The 18,659-nt window shown below is 36.8% G+C and overlaps 1 protein-coding gene across 1 annotated transcript in view; it reads right to left on the reverse strand.

Annotated features, from left to right (window-relative positions):
- The window catches only part of BMPR2 (bone morphogenetic protein receptor type 2), a 123,096-nt gene that overhangs the window by 48,119 nt on the left and 56,318 nt on the right, over window positions 1-18,659 (reverse strand). Inside the window, exon 2 of the mRNA XM_045559705.1 lies at window positions 609-779. Coding sequence (XP_045415661.1) covers window positions 609-779 — 171 coding nt within the window. The remainder of the gene's footprint in view (window positions 1-608; window positions 780-18,659) is intronic.

The following is an 18,659-nucleotide window of genomic DNA, read 5'->3' on the forward strand; positions in this document are numbered from 1 at the left end:
CATATACAAAGACTTATGTTCAAATTTGTTCACTGAAATATTGTGTATTATGGTAAAACCATGAAAACAACATAATGTCCTACAATAGAGTTATCTGGAAGTAAACTTTGATACATGTATACAAGGAAATATTGTACAGAGTTTAAAAATGTTCGCAGAGAATATTTAAAGACATGGAAAAATGCTCATGATACAAGTAAGGTGGAAAAAACTGGGTATGAAATTGTTTATATAGTACCAACCTAACTTTGGGGAAGGTACACACACAAATAAACATAGAAGTATGTAGAAAACACACATGAAAGAGATAAACTAATACAGTAAAAACAGTATATTATTGTAGACTTTTTTCTTTACAGTTTTCTGTATTTTCCAAATTTCATACAATGAGCATGTATATAACACTATAATAAGAAAGATACTATTAAAATAAGCTAAAAAACACCTACCTTTATAAATATGGGGCTTGTGGATGGATAGATATATAGATATACTTTTCAATTTACTTATTTTCTGGAGAGGATTTTAATCCACCTCCATATCCTTTTTAGATGAATTTCAACTACATAAAACACAAAGTCATTTTAGATAAGAAAAGGAACACTTGCCTTGTTTTACGAGATTTATGTCCCCTTTAGATTTCTCCCAAAGGCCATAGCAGGTGCTACCTTTTGAGCACAATATTGTCCCATTTTCATGAGAGATTCGACTCTCACCTATCCCGAGGTCTTGTTGATATGGGTCTTTAAATGCACATAGCCGTTCTTGATTCTGGGAAGCTAAAATATTGGAAAGAAAGGAATGACAAATTAATTTTATGATAATCTTTACAAAACATTATTGTATAACATCTTAGTCTTATTTGAATGACATTATTATTTAATAATTTCCCCATTAAATCCTCTGAATTCAAATCCTTGAATAAATTTGTAATTTTATATTTATTCAATAACTTCTTTCTATTCATTAATTCCTCTGTAACCTCCAAACAAGAAGCAAATTTTAAAATTCACTTCCCAAAAGCAAGCACCTCTTACTCAAATTATTCTCACCACCTTTTCTCTCTTTTTTTTTTTTTGAGACAGAGTCTCACTTTGTTGCCCGGGCTAGAGTGAGTGCCGTGGCATCAGCCTAGCTCACAGCAACCTCAGACTTAAGCGATCCTACTGCCTCAGCCTCCCGAGTAGCTGGGACTACAGGCATGAGCCACCAAGCCCGGCTAATTTTTTTGTATATATATTTTTAGTTGGCCAGATAATTTCTTTCTATTTTTAGTAGAGACGGGGTCTCACTCTTGCTCAGGCTGGTCTCGAACTCCTGACCTCGAGCGATCCACCCGCCTCGGCCTCCCAGAGCTAGGATTACAGGCGTGAGCCACCGCGCCCGGCCATCACCACCTTTTCTCTTATTAATTTTTCTGTCCAAATAAAGAAACAGCATTAAAGAAAATGCCTGCACAGTAATTTATCAAGCCTTTTAAAAAAACAAACCTGGAAGGCTGAATAATTTCAGAAATTCGACAATACTCACTTTTATCATATTTTACAGTCAGTTGTAGAAAATTACATATATCATTAGGCATGGTAAATTAATGATGCGGAGAGTGACTACAAATGGGTAAATGGTTTCTTTTGGGGGTGATATATATATATGTTCTAAAACTGGATTGTGGTAATGGTTGCCAAACTCTGTTACATCACCAAAAAACAAAAAGTTTCATTGACTTGTTCACTTAAAATGAGTGAATTTCATGGCATATAAATTATAGCTTAATAAATCTGTATTTAAGAATAAAAAAGAAAATGACTTTCCAGTATTTAAAGTATCAATATAATAGCCAGAAGAAGAAATGTTCAATAGTCCTTATTGTAAAAGGACAATGTAATGTAGTAGGGGTTTTTTTGTTTTTATTTTTGTTTTTGAGACAGGACTAGAGTACAATGGCGTCATCATAGCTCACTCTAACCTCAAACTCCTGGGCTCAGCGATCCTCCTGCCTCAACCTCCCGAAAAGTTGAGACTACAGTCATACACCACCACACCTGCCTAATTTTTCTTATTTTTTGTAGAGACGAGGTCTCGCTATGTTGCTCTGAACTCCTGGCTCAAGCAATCCTCTCACCTTGGCCTCCTGAAGTGCCAGGATTATAGGCGTGAGCCACTGCGCCCGGCCCCTAATGTATTTTTAATGCCAATTTGTGTTTCCCCATACACATGAAATGATTTAACTAATTTTTGTAGAACATTTGCCACATAATTTATCAGCTAATATTTACCAACATTTCTGAGAATACCAAAGTAAAAGATTATCAAAAGCAACATCTGATCTTTATTTGGTCTCTTTTGGTTTCTGTTTTTTTTTTTTTGAGACAAAGTCTTGCTCTGTTCCCCAGGCTAGAGTGCTGTGGCGTCAGCCTAGCTCACAGCAACTTCAAACTCCTGGGCTCCAGCAATCCTTCTGCCTCAGCCTCCCGAGTAGCTGGGGACTACAGGCATGTGCCACCATGCCCAGCTAATTTTTTTCTATGTATATTTTCAGCTGTCCAGATCATTTCTTTCTATTTTTAGTAGAGACAAGGTCTCACTCTTGCTCAGGCTGGTCTCGAACTCCTGACCTCGAGCGATCCTCCCGCCTAGGCCTCCCAGAGTGCTAGGATTACAGGTGTGAGCCATGCGCCCGGCCCTGGTCTCTTTTTATTTGGAAAGTAGATTTTCCTAATGTGTTTGATTCGCCAGAATAACAGTCTAGTACATTTGCCCAATGTATTCTTCATGGGCTTCCCACGAATTTCTTTATTTGGTATGTGTATCTATTTGGTATGGCTTAATTCATGAGCACCGAGGTGATTTATTAAAATAATGTTTCTGAACAAAACTAAGAACTAAGCTCTGGAGAAGAAATGAAAGAGCCAACAACTATGTGTCCATGCCAATTCAGACACACAGATCTATCTTATTTATAACAATGGAATGTATCTTCAAAGTATTTGGCTAGGAAACAGGGTATTCACAAATGGATAATAAAGGGTTCTATCCCTCAAACAATTTGGATTAGAGAAACCAAATCACAGACAGTAATTAGTGAGAAATAAATGTGACTTGACTTGTACATTTTAAAACCACTTCAATTGGACATCATACTATAATGTACTAAAACAAAACAAAACAAAAAACCACTTTAGTCAGTCTTCTAGAAGATATTTACTAATATCAACTAAATAGCCAGAATATATAGTATAATCTATTCATAAAAACTAATTGTAGAATATTAGCCTAATTATGACTCTACCATATTTTTACCACATGTATATATTCAAATTCCTTTAATGACAAGCTTCAGTATATTTACTAGATTATCTTCCACATTTAACAACAGTATTTCCTTAATTTTCAGATTTTACTAAATTAATTATAAAGATTAAATCAAATATATTTCTACATATAAAAAGTACATACAATACACAGGTTCAGACTTAGAATTCAAACTACAAACAAAAAATTTGTGATATAAATCTGAATAGGCATCTATCCATAACGCATAATTCTTTCTCCCTGTCCCACCCCATTTCTTGACTCAGGTTAAATGTTCCTTACCTAACCAGACATTGAGGCTATTTATATAACCTACTATTTCCCTTTTTGTCTTAATTGTCAGAAAGATCATAAAAAATTTATGAATTTAGTATCTCTAGTTTTCCACAACTAAGATATTCTAATTTTACTCCCTGTCCCGGTCTTCTGTTATCCATTTTGACTAGAATTTTGGACTGAACATTGAGTTAATGAGTAGGATCTAACTGTTACTGAATGTAGGTAGATCATAAATAAGTGCCTTATTTAATTCAAAAAGAAAAAGGTACATTCTTGTGAAAGAATAGATACAAAACAAAAATTTTTATTTTTCCTGGATTTCTTTTACCATTGAAAAGTAGCCAAAGGCCTGGACATTTGTGTAAATTTTTTAGAATTATTATTATATAATTTGATCATTGAAATCTAAAATTCTTCTTTTAGAAGGAAAAAAAAAACAAAAAACAAAAGTCCAACCTCCTCTGTGCCTCCCTCCCCAAAAAACTAAGCTGAATGGAATATCAGATCAATAAAAGTACAATTAGAGAGGACTAAATCATATCTTTAACATCTCTCAGTTTTCACTAAATAATTTTTTTCTTAAAATAATTTGGCCGGGGCCAGGCGCGGTGGCTCACGCCTGTAATCCTAGCCCTCTGGGAGGCCGAGGCAGGTGGATCGCTCGAGGTCAGGAGTTCGAGACCAGCCTGAGCGAGACCCCGTCTCTACTAAAAATAGAAATAAAAATTATCTGGACAACTAAAAATATATATAGAAAAAATTAGCCAGGTATGGTGGCGCATGCCTGTAGTCCCAGCTACTCCGGAGGCTGAGGTAGGAGGATCGCTTAAGCCCAGGAGTTTGAGGTTGCTGTGAGCTAGGCTGACGCCATGGCACTCACTCTAGCCCCGGGCAACAAAGTGAGACTCTGTCTCAAAAAAATAAATAAATAAAAATAAAATAATAATAATAATAATTTTAGTCTATTTCTAAGAAATTATTTTATGATGGTGGCATTAGTGTAGGCCAATTATAATTTGCTATTTTAAGAGTAATACTTTCTTTTAAATTATGATTCAACAAATTTTTATATAACATAAAGGTTTTCTTGCAAGAATTCTAGCTAAACTGCCCTAGTCAAAACAAAGGAAAGTCCATTTTGTAGGAAGGCATTTGCAGCTTTTTCATTGCCATTTGTTAAAATCATTCTCAGCAATATATCTGTATAAAGTTTTGAATTCTTCATAAATAATGTAGGAAAAGGAGGGATAAAACAAAACAGTACTGATCATAATCCCAAAAGACACAATCCCAACTGCCATAATCCCAAATGTTGAAATCCCAAAAGATCAAAATCCTTAAAGTTTAAAATCCTTAATGTCTAAAATGTTGAAAATCACAATCCCAAATGCTGAAATCCTGAAAGCCAAATCCTGGGGAAGGGATTAGTGCGTTTTTGGCTGGACAAAGGATAGTTGTATCATGTTTGTTGCATCATGTTAGGTAGACCTATTACCATGTTATTGTATTATTTGAAAATTAAGTATGGTTTAAGGAGATGCATATGGGTGCCAAGTTGACAAGGGGTGGACTTGTACACTTAATTTTAGGTGTCGACTGAATTAAGGAATACCTAGAAACCTGGTAAGGCACTATTTTGGGTGTGTCTGTGAGGGTGTTTCCAGAGGAGATCGGTGTATGAGTCTAAGTGGGCTAGGTGGGGGAACATCTGCCCTCAATGTGGGCAGGCACCATCCAATCAGCCAGGGGCCCAGAGAGGACACATACAGAAGGTGAATTGTCTCTTGAGAGCTGGGACAGACTTTTATTCTGCTGCCTTAGACAGCAGAACTCCAGGCTCACTGGCCTAATTATTAATGGTGCTGTGAAAGGAGAAAATTGCTTAATTGTAACAGCCAACCAATAACTAGACTTTCAAATGGACAGCATATACTCACAAAATTTGTAGACCACAACCACTTTCCAAATACAAGTGCAGCAAGTGTTTCAAAGATCAGAGAAGTGAAAATACAGGCAAAAAATAAAAGAAATACCCCCTGCCAAATTATTCAATGGTGTACGAATTCTGCCCCTTCACATAGCACCATACCCTTTGTCAGAGAATAAGAAGTCAGGCCAGGTGTGGTGGCTCATACCTGTAATCCTAGCACTTTAGGAAGCCATGGGTGGAAGATCCCTTGAGGCCAGTTCGAGATGAACCCAAGCAAGATCAAACTCCACCCCCACCAACAAAAAGTAGAAAAATAAGCCCCACACCAGCCTGTAGTCCCAGCTGTTGGTGAGGCTGAGGTAGGAGGATGGCTTGAGTCCAGCAGTTTGAGCTTGCAATGAGCTATGATGAAGCCACCGTACTCTAGCCTGGGTGACAGAGCAAGACCCTGTGTCTCAAAAAAAATAGAATTCAACAAGCTCAGCGATCTTCTGAACTTCTGAACTTGCTGATACAGAGGTTCTTCCAGTGTTACAAAACATATTAAATGATGAACTATCCTTGGTTAGGGATTTGACGGTTCAAGAAGATAGACTTATATTTACCACTAAATCTAACATAGGAAAAACTAGCGTATGCCCTCACTTTGGCTAATGGATGGCACTTTCAAAACTATCCCCACTGTTTTTTATCAAGTATATACAATTCAGTCCCCTGTTGGACCCCAAAGTTCTAGAACTTATTTGCTCATTTATATATTAATGACTATAAAAAGTGAAGTATTTTATAAATACTCATTTGAAGATTTGGTAGACTTTGTAGAAGAAAACGGATTTCCATTGAATTCCCTAAACCATAAAGACAGGTTTGGAATTAGGTGTGATCATGGCTTCTGAAACTGAATTTCAAGGTGCTACCAATAGCTTGTTTTTCCCATTCAGCCCAATGTTTTTGATGGAAAATTCAGATGAGTGGATTGGCTACATAGTATGGCAACCATGAAAACTTCAGTTTAAAAATGTGTCTTTTGTCTGCACTGTCTTTCCTCTCAGTTGATGAAATTCCTAGAGCTTTTAATGAATTAAAAAGCCACAGTTGCCTAAAGAAGCCAGCAAAGTTACTGAAGCAGACTATAAGTGGGCACTAGCAATCTTCAAGGAAAGATGAAAATGTACTGTATGCTGATTATGGTGGGGGGGTTTCATGAGTATATACAATTATAAAAACTTATCAAATGTACAGTTTAAACATATATAGTTTATACCTCAACTCCATTTGTAAAAAGGCAGAACACAGCATAAAGCTGAACAGGACAATATAGTTCAAGTAAATTTAAATATTTTTCTTTTTTTTTAAGACAGGATCTTATTCTGTTGTCTAGGCTGGAGTGCCATGACAGGATCATAGTTCACTGTAACCTCAAACTCTTGGGCTCAAGCAATCCTCCTGCTTCTGCCCTCTGAGTAGCTAGGACTATAGGCATATGCCAACACCTCCCGGCTAATTTTTAAATTTTTTTTTTCCTTTTGTAGAAATGAGGTCTTGCTATGTTGCTCAGGCTGGTCTCGACCTCCTGGCCTCAAGAAATCCTCCAGCCTCAGCCTCCCAAAGCACTGGGATTACAACTGTAAGCCATGGATGAATATAAATTTTCCCTTAGGTTTTGTTGGCAACAATTTTTTAAAGACCTTCCTGTCATTCCATATCTAAACAATCCAAATCACATAACACCCATTTTTCAGTAGCTGTAATATATTTATCTGTACTGGAAAAGTCTTATCTTTACCCTGGAACGAAGTTCAGGGACTAATTCTGGGCATGCTTGTGTGTTTGGCTTCTGTTTATCTAAGTGTCAAAATGAACTATCTAAAATAAACAACACAGGAACCTTGCAGTTATGGGGCAAATAACTAAAGCAACAGTATTCCTTTCCCAGAATACAAATCTCTAAGGCAAATACAACTGGGATTTCAGAATATCACTACAATTCTGTTATGAAATATATGAAAAGGAGAGTCTTAATATAACAGAAACATCCCTATAAAATTTGGTAGAAACTCAAATTTTTAAATTCAATTATAATAAATCAAGTAAGATGGTCCTTTATTTTTACAATGTAATGGTGACCTTTTATAAAGCAAATAATCCTTTAAAGATGAAATAATTATCCCTTAATATACATACTTCTATAGACAGATTACAACAGATTAAATTATCATTCTGCCGAGCATTCCCATAATGTCAGAGAACACAGTGGGGAATAAGATCAAAATCTTCATAAGGTGCCTCTTTAGGATGCTGCTGAATTTGAATTGTTTTGGGGGCCCCTAAGACCCACAGAATTCAGCACATAGTCATACTCAAGGCTATAATTTACTACAGCAAAATAATACAAACCAAAATCAGCAAAGGGAAAAGCCATAGGAGTCAAAGTCTAGAGGAAACCAGGTGTAAACTTCCAAGAGTTTGGCCTAGGTGCTGGCCATCAGTTCCTGGTGTGGCTCTCTTCCTGGCTTACAGATGGCCGCCTTCTTGCTGTGTCTTTACATGGTGTAGCAAAAGAGATCTGGTGTCTTGTTCTTTGTATAATGGCAATAGCCCTATTGGATTAGGCCCCAAACCTTATGATCTAATTTAACCTTTATCACCTCCTTACAGGACCTATCTACAAACAGTCATACTGGGGGTTAGGGTTTCAACTATGAATTTGAAGGGGACACAATTCAGTCTATTGCACCCATGTTCACTGCAGTATTATTCATAATAGCCAAGAGATGGAAGCAACTTAAATGTCCATTGATAGAAGAATGGATAAACAAAATGTGGTGTGTGTGTGTACACACACACACACACACACACACACACACACACACTAGAGTATTATTCAGTCTTTGAAAAAAGAAGTAAATCCTATCACACGAGAGAACAGTAATGAACCTTGAGGACATTATGCTAAGAAAAATAAGCCTATCACAAAAGACCAAATACTATATGATTTCACTTATATAAAGTATCTAAAATAGTCAAACTCACAGAAACATAAAGTCAAATGGTAGTTGGCAGCCAGAGGATAGGGGAGGATGGTGGGAGGAATGGGGAGTTATGTTTGGTGGATGTAGAGTTTCGTTCATGCATGATAGGGGGATTCTGAGGATCTGTTGCACAACAATGTGTATATCGTTGACAATATTGTACTGTACACTTGGAAATCAATGGGAGGATGAATTTTATGTTATGTGGTTTTTGCCACAGTGGAAAAAAAAAGAAATGAAATACTGATACATGCTAAAACATGGATGAACCACGAAGCCAGTCACAAACAACCACAAATTATATGATTCTATTTATATAAAATATCCAAAATAGGTGAAGAAAGAGAAACAGACAGTAAATCTATAGTTACCTATGGCTAAGATGGGTGTGTGTATGTGGAAGGGAATTGAGAATAACTACTAATGAGTACTAGATTTCATGTTAGGGGACCATGTGATACATATGACCTGTAAAGTCACAGATTATTGAAGTTTGAGGATAAGAATTTTAAGATTCACTTAAGGCTGGTACAATGCTTCATGACTGTAGTCCCAGCACTTTGGGATGCCAAGGTGGGAGCATTGCTTCAGGCCAGGAGTTCGAGACCAGCCTGAGCAACACAGCAGGATATCATCTCTACAAAAAATTTAAAAATTAGCTGGGCATGGTAGTGTGTGCCAGTAGTCCTAGCTACTCGGGAGGATAAGGCAGGAGGATTTCCTAAGACCGAGAGTTCAAGGCTGCAGTGAGGTATGATCACACCACTATACTTGCACTCCAGCCTGAGTGACACAGAGAAACCCTGTCTCTAAATAAACAAACAAAAAAAGATTCACTTAAACTAATCCCCTTTATTTATAATAGGTTAACCTAGATAAGTTATGTGATTCCTCTAAGAAAACATGTCCATTATCCCGCTTTCAACACATTTTGTAATTTTTAAATGAAGTAAATTAGTGACTATTCAACAGTCCTCAACCAGTGTCTTGAATTTCAAAACAGATTATTTATTGCAAATAACTCAATGTTTATCTCTGCTTTCTGCGCAAAGTAGAAGAGAGAAAATGAGGGAAGAAAACTTTGAAAGAGTAGTATTACGAATATTTTTCATGTGGGAAGACAAATAAGTACTAACTGATGTTTATTTAATGTCTTAAGAAATATATAACACCCTTTCATGACTGAAACACTAAAGAAAGCAGGAATAGAAGGAAACTTTCTCAATGTGATAAAGAGCATCTATGAAAAATCTCCAACTAATCATACTTAATGGTGAAAAACTCAAAACTTTCCCCCTAATATCAGGAACAAGACAAAGATGTTGGCTCGCCCATTCTATCTAACGTTGAACTAGAGATTCTACCCAGGGAAATTAGGCAAAAAATAAAAATTAATAAAAAGAAAAAGAAAGAAGAACAAAGAAATATGAGACAGCCAGATTAGAAAGTAAGAAGTAAAGTCATCTGTTTGTAGATCCTAATGGAGCCACAAAAAACCTATTAGAGCTAATAAAACAGTTCAGCAAAGATGAAGAATCAATATACAAAAATCAACTGTAGGCCGGGCACGGTGGCTCACGCCTGTAATCCTAGCACTCTGGGAGGCCGAGGCGGGCGGATTGTTTGAGCTCAGGAATTCGAGACCAGCCTGAGCAAGAGCGAGACCCCATCTCTACCAAAAATAGAAAGAAATTATATGGACAGCTAAAAATATATATAGAAAAAATTAGCCGGGCATGGTGGTGCATGCCTGTAGTCCCAGCTACTTGGGAGACTGAGGCAGGAGGATTGCTTGAGCCCAGGAGTTTGAGGTTGCTGTGAGCTAGGCTGATGCCACGGCACTCACTCTAGCCCAGGCAACACAGCGAGACTCTGTCTCAAAAAAAAAAAAAAAAAAAATCAACTGTATTTCTATATACTAAGAATGAACAATCCAAGAGTGAAATTAAGAAAATGATTCTATTTATAGTAGCATCAAAAGAATACAATTATTAGAAATAAATTTAACAGTGGCTTTGCTTTTAATCCTAGCGCTTTGGGAGGCCAAGGCCAGAGAATCACTTGAGGTCAGAAGTTCAAGACCAGCTTGAGCAACATAGTGAGACCTCATATCTACAAAAAAAATAAGAAAAATTAGCTGGGTGTCATGTTGCATGCCTGTAGTCCCAGCTACTTGGAAGGCTGGCAGGAGAATCACTTGAGCCCAGGAGTTTGAGGTTGCACCCATTTAAAGTGCACAATTCAGTGCTTTTTAGCATATTCACAGGGTTGTACAACTCACCACAATCATTTTAGAACATTTTTCTCATCTCACAAAGAAGTTCCATGCCCATTAACAGTAAGTATTCTCATTCAACTCCCTCCTCCAGGCCCTGGCAACAAATAATTTAATTTCTGTCTCTATGAATTTGCCTATTCTGGACATTTATATAAATGACATCATGTAATATGTAGCCTTTTGTGCCTGGTTTTCACTCAGCATAATGTTTTCATTACATATGGTATGTAGACTATATCCCAATAAAGCTGTTATAAAAAAAAGAATACGTATATGTGAAGAAAAACACTTTTATAAAATAACATAAAACAAATTAAAACTTATTTGCAACAACTGAAAATAAGAGATATAAACAATCAGGTTGAAATTCCTGAAAGAGACAAATTTAAGGCTTTTGAGGAAGGCCCCAAAACAGATACCAATTAGAAAGAAGAATTTTCCATTTAAATAATATGGGAAAGCACTGAAATGAAAAAAAAAAAAAAGGCAAAATGAGTGGAGCACAATTCCCACTGCAAGACAAAATATTTTGCAAAGACTTAGTAAAGAATTCTAAAGTCATGTTTCTTGCAAAACTTCCAAGTTCAACAAAGCCAATTTGGGCTGAGGTTATTTTCAGTACAACTTGAAAAACTGTATAAAAAGAATATATCATTTTCTAAGAATAGAACCATAAATACATTAGAATTACAAAATATTACACAGAAAGAACCAGAGAAGTCAAGTTTTCCATAATGAAGCAGGAACTCATCCTACATGTAACATTTCTGACATGATCTGCTCAAATGTTTTCAGGAGTAGCAAGCTCTCTAATTCAAAAGATAGGCCATGCAGTGTTTCAATTCATAAAACTCAAAAGCAAATGAGATCTCTTTATCAAGATAAAACTGATTTTTCATGAAAATAGTCAATTTATTATCACTATTACATCAGTAATGTACCATTTTATAATTAACTAGAAGAGTGTAAGAAATGCTTTTTGAGTTATGACCTACTGTACACATACATAAACATAGAACTAAAATAAAAACTTCATAAAACAATACTTTTTCTTTACACAGTCATGCATGGCTTAATGATGGGGATATGTTCTGAGAAATTTGTCATTAGGCAATTCTGTCATTTTGTGACAAACATCATAGATGTACTTATACAAACCTAGATGGTATACTTGATCGCATAGCCCCCGACACACCTAGGCTATAGGTATATGGTATATAGCCTATTGCTCCCAGGCTATTTACCAGTTGTACGGCATGTTTCTGTACTAAATACTATAGGCAACTGTAACACAACAGTTGTCATCTATCTAAACATATAAAAGGTACAGTAAAAATACAGTATAAAAGATAAAAATGGTATATCTGTATAGGGCACTTACCATGAACGGAACTTATAGGACAGAAAGTTGATCTGGGTGAGTCAATGAGTGGTGAGTAAATGTGAAAGACTAGGACATTACTGTATATTATTGTAGGCTGTACAAACGCTATACTTTCACTACACTCAGTTTATTAAAAATTTTTTCTTTCTTCAATAAATTACCTGTAGCTTACTGTAGGCTTTTTTACTTTATCAACTTTTTAATGTCTTTTAACTTTTTGACTCTTCTATTAAGAGTCAAAATACACATTGTCCAACCTAACAAAATATATACTTTCTTTATACCCTTATTCTATATGCTTTTTTTTCTATTTAAAAACTTTTTTGTTTTAATTTTTAAACTTTTTTATGAAAAACTAAGACATAACCACACACATTAACCTAGGCCTACACAGGGTCAGGATCATCAACATCACTATCTTTCATTCCCACATCTTGTCCCACTGGAAGGTCTTCAAAGGCAATAACACTCATGGAACTGTCAACTCCTATGATAACAATGCCTTCTCCTGGAATATCTTCTGAAGGATGTGCCTGAGACTGTTTTGTAGTTAACTTTTTTATAAGTAGAAGCAGTATATTCTAACAATAAAAAGTACATTATAGTAAATACATAAACCAGCAACACAGCCATTTATTACCACTATCAAGTATTATGTAATATACATAATTGCATGTGCTATACTTTTATACCAACTGGGAGTACAGATTTGTTTACAACATCACCACAAAGATTTGAAGTAATGTCTTGTGCTATGACATCACTGATAAGAATTTTTCAGTTCCTTCATAATATTAATATTATGGGACCAAAGGTGCCATAAGGTTGACCAAAAGGTTGTTATTCCAGTGCATGACTGTATGTGCGTTATACTCTGATATTGTCTATTCTTTTTTTGTTTTAATGCTGGTCACAAATTACAAAACAACTAAGGTTGGCAGGGCCATGTTCCCTCTGAAACCTGAGGGAAGATTCCTTCCTCAGCTCTTCTAACTTCTAGTCAGCAATCTTTGGTGTTCCTTGGTTTATAGATGCATCACTCCAATCTCTGCCTCTGTCATCACATTACGTTCCCTCTATGTGTCTTGGTCTTTACCTCTTCTTACAGGGACACCAGTCGTATTGGATTAGGGCCCACCCTAATTCAATATGACCTCAACTTGACTACATCTGCAAAAACCCAATTTCCAAATAAGGTCATGTTCACAGGCACCGTAAATTTGATGTTTGTTCTTGCTTCAATTTTAGCAGAATTCATGTTGTTCTAATAAGGGCTCTTTTCAAACTGATGTCTTATCCTTCTTGGTGCCTCAAACTAGATCCTGTTCAGACATGTTATAACAAGTTAGCACAAGCTTATTTTGGTGCAAAACAATTTCAAATGCATGCACAGTTTTTTCATAATATGCATTTTTCATGAACTTTTTGAAGTCCCTGTGTACATATATATATAGATATCCTATTGGTTCTGTTTCTCTAGAAAATCCTGACTAATATAAGCCCTCAAGATCCTGGAGGTCCAGTAAAGATGAAATTTAAACACTGCACTTGCTTGCCTCTAGATCTGGCAAAGGAACACTCTTGAACATCCTAGACAGATGCTACCTTATCAGCTGGCAGATGGCTATATGATTTTCAGCCTCAAAGGGTAATTCAGAGACAGGACTTGCTTGCCTCTATATGTGGCAAAGCAACACTCTTGAACATCCTAGACAGATGCTACCTTACCAGCTGGCAGATGGCTGTAAGATTTTATGTCTCAAAGTGTTATGGAATAGGGCCAGGTAAAACCTCAAAGCAGCGAAGCAGACTGAACAGTTGAGGACCACTTTATCATTTTAGTTAAAAAAAAAAAATGGATTTCTGCTGCCTTTGGCATGTTTTTAATTAAGGTAAAAACTTACAAAACAAATGCCAACACTATATGATAAAACGACTTTAAATATTTTAAGATTAGATCCTGAGAAACAGAACAGATGTACATATCGGTTACATATTAGATAACATCTAATCTAGGATCATTTTAGATTTAAAATAATAAAATCACAAAATGAAGACTCAACATAGACTCTAATTAAGGAGAGAATGTAGACAGGCCATGACTTATACTCAATTCATCATTATTTAAGCTAATTCAGGGTTTTTTAACCTCAGTACTACTTGTAATTTGTGCCAGATAATTCTGTAGTGTTGGGGCTGCCCCATGCACTGTAGGATGTTTAGCAGCAACCCTAGCTTTTATCCAGTAAATACTAATAGCATCCCCTAGTTGTTACAACCAAAATGGTCTCTACATATTATCAAATGTCCTTGGTGTCCAAAATCACCCCTAGTTAAATACCACTGTGCTAATGGAATGAAACAGCATGGGAAAAGAACACCTCAAATAACTGGTAAGAAAATGAATCATTACCTGGTGTTAGATATTAATTACTTTTCTGCTTATATGTGAACATGGGCAACCTTTGTGATCTGAAAATCAACAGTATTTTAAGCCACAATATGAAAACACATCCTAAAGGAATTTTCTGACTGCACGAGCCCTCTGTAAGAAGATTTCATGAAAGGAAGGGGAAGGAAAGTAACAGATATCATTTAAAATCTACTGTATCATATTACATCATGCTAGCTATTCTCCACAATTTATTGTTTTTAATGACAATCCCCCCACACATGTACACATGCACACACATACTATACTTATATATAAGTACCTGTATTTATATGTAAATAAAATACTTCTGAAAGGACATAATAAACTGATAACAATTGTTTGGCTTAAAAATATGAAGACAAAAAATTAGAGATCTAGAGTAGAAAGGATTTTCATATCTTTTTGAACTGTTAGAATTTTAAAATATGGTCATGTGTGGCTTAACAATGGGGAAATACATTCTAAAAAATGTATCATTAGGAGATTTTCTTGTACAAATATCATAGAGTGTACTTATACAAACCTAGATGGTATAGCCTACTACACACCTAGGCTATATGGTATCTATAGCCTATTCCTCCTACGCTACAAACCTGTATAGCATGTTATTACACTGAATACTACAGGCAACTGAAACACAATGGTAATTATCTGTGTATCTAAACATGGAAAGGTACAGTAAAAATATGGTATTATAATCCTGTGGGACCACCATCATACGTTCAGCCTGCTGTTAAGCAAAACACTGTTATGCAGTGCATGACTATAAATGGATGTTTCACATTTTTAATTTAATTTAACAATGCATTTAAGTAAACCAATTTGTCATTTTGCAGATTAAAAAACCGAGACTCAAAGAAGTTCGAATCAACTGACCAAGGTTACTAAAAAGTGATATCAACAAAATTTATATCTGTGTTTGATTACTCACAAGACTCATCAACAGCATCAGAATGTGTTCTTTTTGAATCTTGGCCAGAGGAAGCAATTTTCGAATTCTGATATATCTTTTTTTTTTTTTTGAGACAGAATCTTGCTCTGTTGCCCAGGCTAGAGTGAGTGCCGTGGCATCAGCCTAGCTCACAGCAACCTCAAACTCCTGGGCTCAAGCAATCCTACTGTCTCAGCCTCCCAAGCAGCTGGGACTACAGGCATGCACCACCATGCCCAGCTAATTTTTCTATATATATTTTTAGCTGTCCATATATTTCTATTTTTAGTAGAGACAGGGGTCTCACTTTTGCTCAGGCTGGTCTCGAACTCCTGAGCTCTCAAACAATCTGCCTGCCTCAGCCTCCCGGAATGTTAGGATTACAAGTATGAGCCACCGAGCCTGGCCCTAATATATCTTTATAGCATGTCATATACATAAAAAAACACAATAAAATCTATGCAGAATATGTTACAGCTCCAGCAAATGACATATGATGGACACCAAAACACTGCACTGTAACTTGAAATTTCCTTCCCAAAGTTTTAACGAAGTAGCATATTTTAGCATATTGAAGTTTAACGTTTGAGGAAAATGTATCTTAGTCTTCTTTGATCATGCAAATCCCAATTCTTCCTAAGTTTTTTTTTTTTTTTTTTTTTTTGAGACAGAGTCTCGCTGTGTTGCCCGGGCTAGAGTGAGTGCCGTGGCGTCAGCCTAGCTCACAGCAACCTCAACTCCTGGGCTTAAGTGATCCTACTGCATCAGCCTCCCCAGTAGCTGGGACTACAGGCATGCGCCACCATGCCCGGCTAATTTTCTTTTTTTCTATATATATATTTTAGTTGGCCAGATAATTTCTTTCTATTTTTAGTAGAGACGGGGTCTCGCTCTTGCTGAGACTGGTCTTGAAGTCCTGACCTCGAGCGATCCACCCGCCTCGGCCTCTCAGAGTGCTAGGATTACAGGCGTGAGCCACCACGCCTGGCCCTAAGTTTTTAATCATTTAGAGTTCTTAAGATATGGATTAAGCCTGTCAAGTTGTTAATTTTATAAAATGCACTGAATACAAGTACATATAACCAAAGGACCCATCAATTTGGCAAACTGGGCAAAAAGAATGGGTCAAATTACTACATCAGAAACATCAGTCAAAATTAGCAGTCCAGAAGCCCTACCTATCTGACTTAAATACACATCATCAATCCCATTATATAATGTAATTAATTTACCACATTCAACAACTCTTGAAAATCCACACTTTCAAAGTCTGAGGAATATAAAAATAATAAACAACTTCTTCTCTCAAGAAATGTATTATCTAATGGGGAAGACGAACAGTGAATCATAAAACAAAATTTAACAATTCAACAAATATTGCATACTGCTATAGACTGAATTGTCTTCCCCCAAATTCATATGTTGAAGCCCTATCCTCCAATGTAACTATATTGGGAACATTTATCTTCTCACAGTTCTGGAGGCTGGAAGTTACTCTCTCTCTACTCTCATACAGTGAGGAAAGGCCATGATGAACCTGCATCCAGAGACAGTCCCAGAGTTTTCACCCATGCTGGCACCCTATCTGTTTAAGCTACCTATTCTATGGTATTTTGTTTTGGCAGCCCAAGCAAAATAATACCAATACCGACTGTGGCAGACACTATACTAGGGACTACAGTTAGAAAGACAGTCATGAGTTCAAGAAAAACAATTCTGCCCTCAAGAACCCCACTGTCTAATAGGTGAGAGAAAGTACAATGTGGTAAGTGGTCTACTGGAAGTAAGAAAAGAAAACTTAGAGAAGCCTAATACTGCCCAATCTCTCTAGGGAACGTCAAGGAATATTTTTAAATGTCAACATCACAGAAATGTAGCTTGAGATGAATTGTGATAGGTAAGTAAGGATTCATAAGGCAGACCAGGAGAGAAGGAAATTCCAAGCAAGGGGACTACTGTAAGCAATAACTTAGAATGTGTTAAGTTCCAGTAACCATAAATAGTTCACTGTTACTGGAATGCAGAGTGGGGAAGGGGGAGCAGTAGGAAATGATGCTGAAAATGTAAGCAGGAACCAGATGATGGATGTGCCATGATAAGGAGTTTGAACTTCATTTTGTAGGCCCCAGGGAACCACTGATGAATTTTAAGCAGGGGAATAAAATGAATAGATTTTATTTTAGAAAAGTACTCTGGCAGCATATGAAAAAGCAATTGGGGAAGGGAGGGAAGAGGGGCATGTGCCAGTTAGAAAAAGCTATTACAATAATACAGGGAGAGAACTGATAAAGGCAGGAACTGAAGAAAATAAGAAAGGAATGGATTAGAGAGATATATATAGGGCCAAATGGAACTAGCACAGGCTTTGAAGTCACACCAAAAATTTTAACATCTGACCTTGCACAAGTTACTCAGCTTCTTTGACCATTAGTTCTCTCACTTGTGCAATATAAATAAGAAAAGTCCTTCAAGAGTTATTGTGAGGGTTAAGAAAATAACTTCTGGCCAGGCACAGTGGCTCACACCTGTAGTCCTAGCTACTCAAGAGGCTGAGGCAGGAGGATCACGTGACGCCAGGAGTAAGAGGTTACAGTGAGCTATGATTGGGCCACTGTATTCCAGCCTGGGCAACAAAGCAAGACCCTGTCTCTAAAATAAACCAAAGAAAAGAAAATAACTTCTGGGCCGGGCGTGGTGGCTCACGCCTGTAATGCTAGCACTCTGGAGGCCGAGGCGGGTGGATTGCTCGAGGTCAGGAGTTCGAGACCAGCCTGAGCAAGAGCGAGACCCCGTCTCTACTAAAAATAGAAAGAAATGATTTGGACAGCTAAAACAATATATATATATAGAAAAAATTAGCCAGGCATGGTGGCGCATGCCTGTAGTCCCAGCTACTCGGGAGGCTGAGGCAGTAGGATCCCTTGAGCCCAGGAGTTTGAGGTTGCTGTGAGCTAGGCTGATGCCACGGCACTCACTCTAGCCCGGGCAACAGAGCAAAATTCTGTCTCAAAAAAAAAAAAAAGAAAAGAACTTCTGTATGCTACCTATGCTATAGTTGTTTCTAGATAATGTTACATAA

This window comes from Lemur catta, chromosome 8 (genome assembly GCF_020740605.2).
Source record: "Lemur catta isolate mLemCat1 chromosome 8, mLemCat1.pri, whole genome shotgun sequence".
Taxonomy (NCBI): domain Eukaryota; kingdom Metazoa; phylum Chordata; class Mammalia; order Primates; family Lemuridae; genus Lemur; species Lemur catta.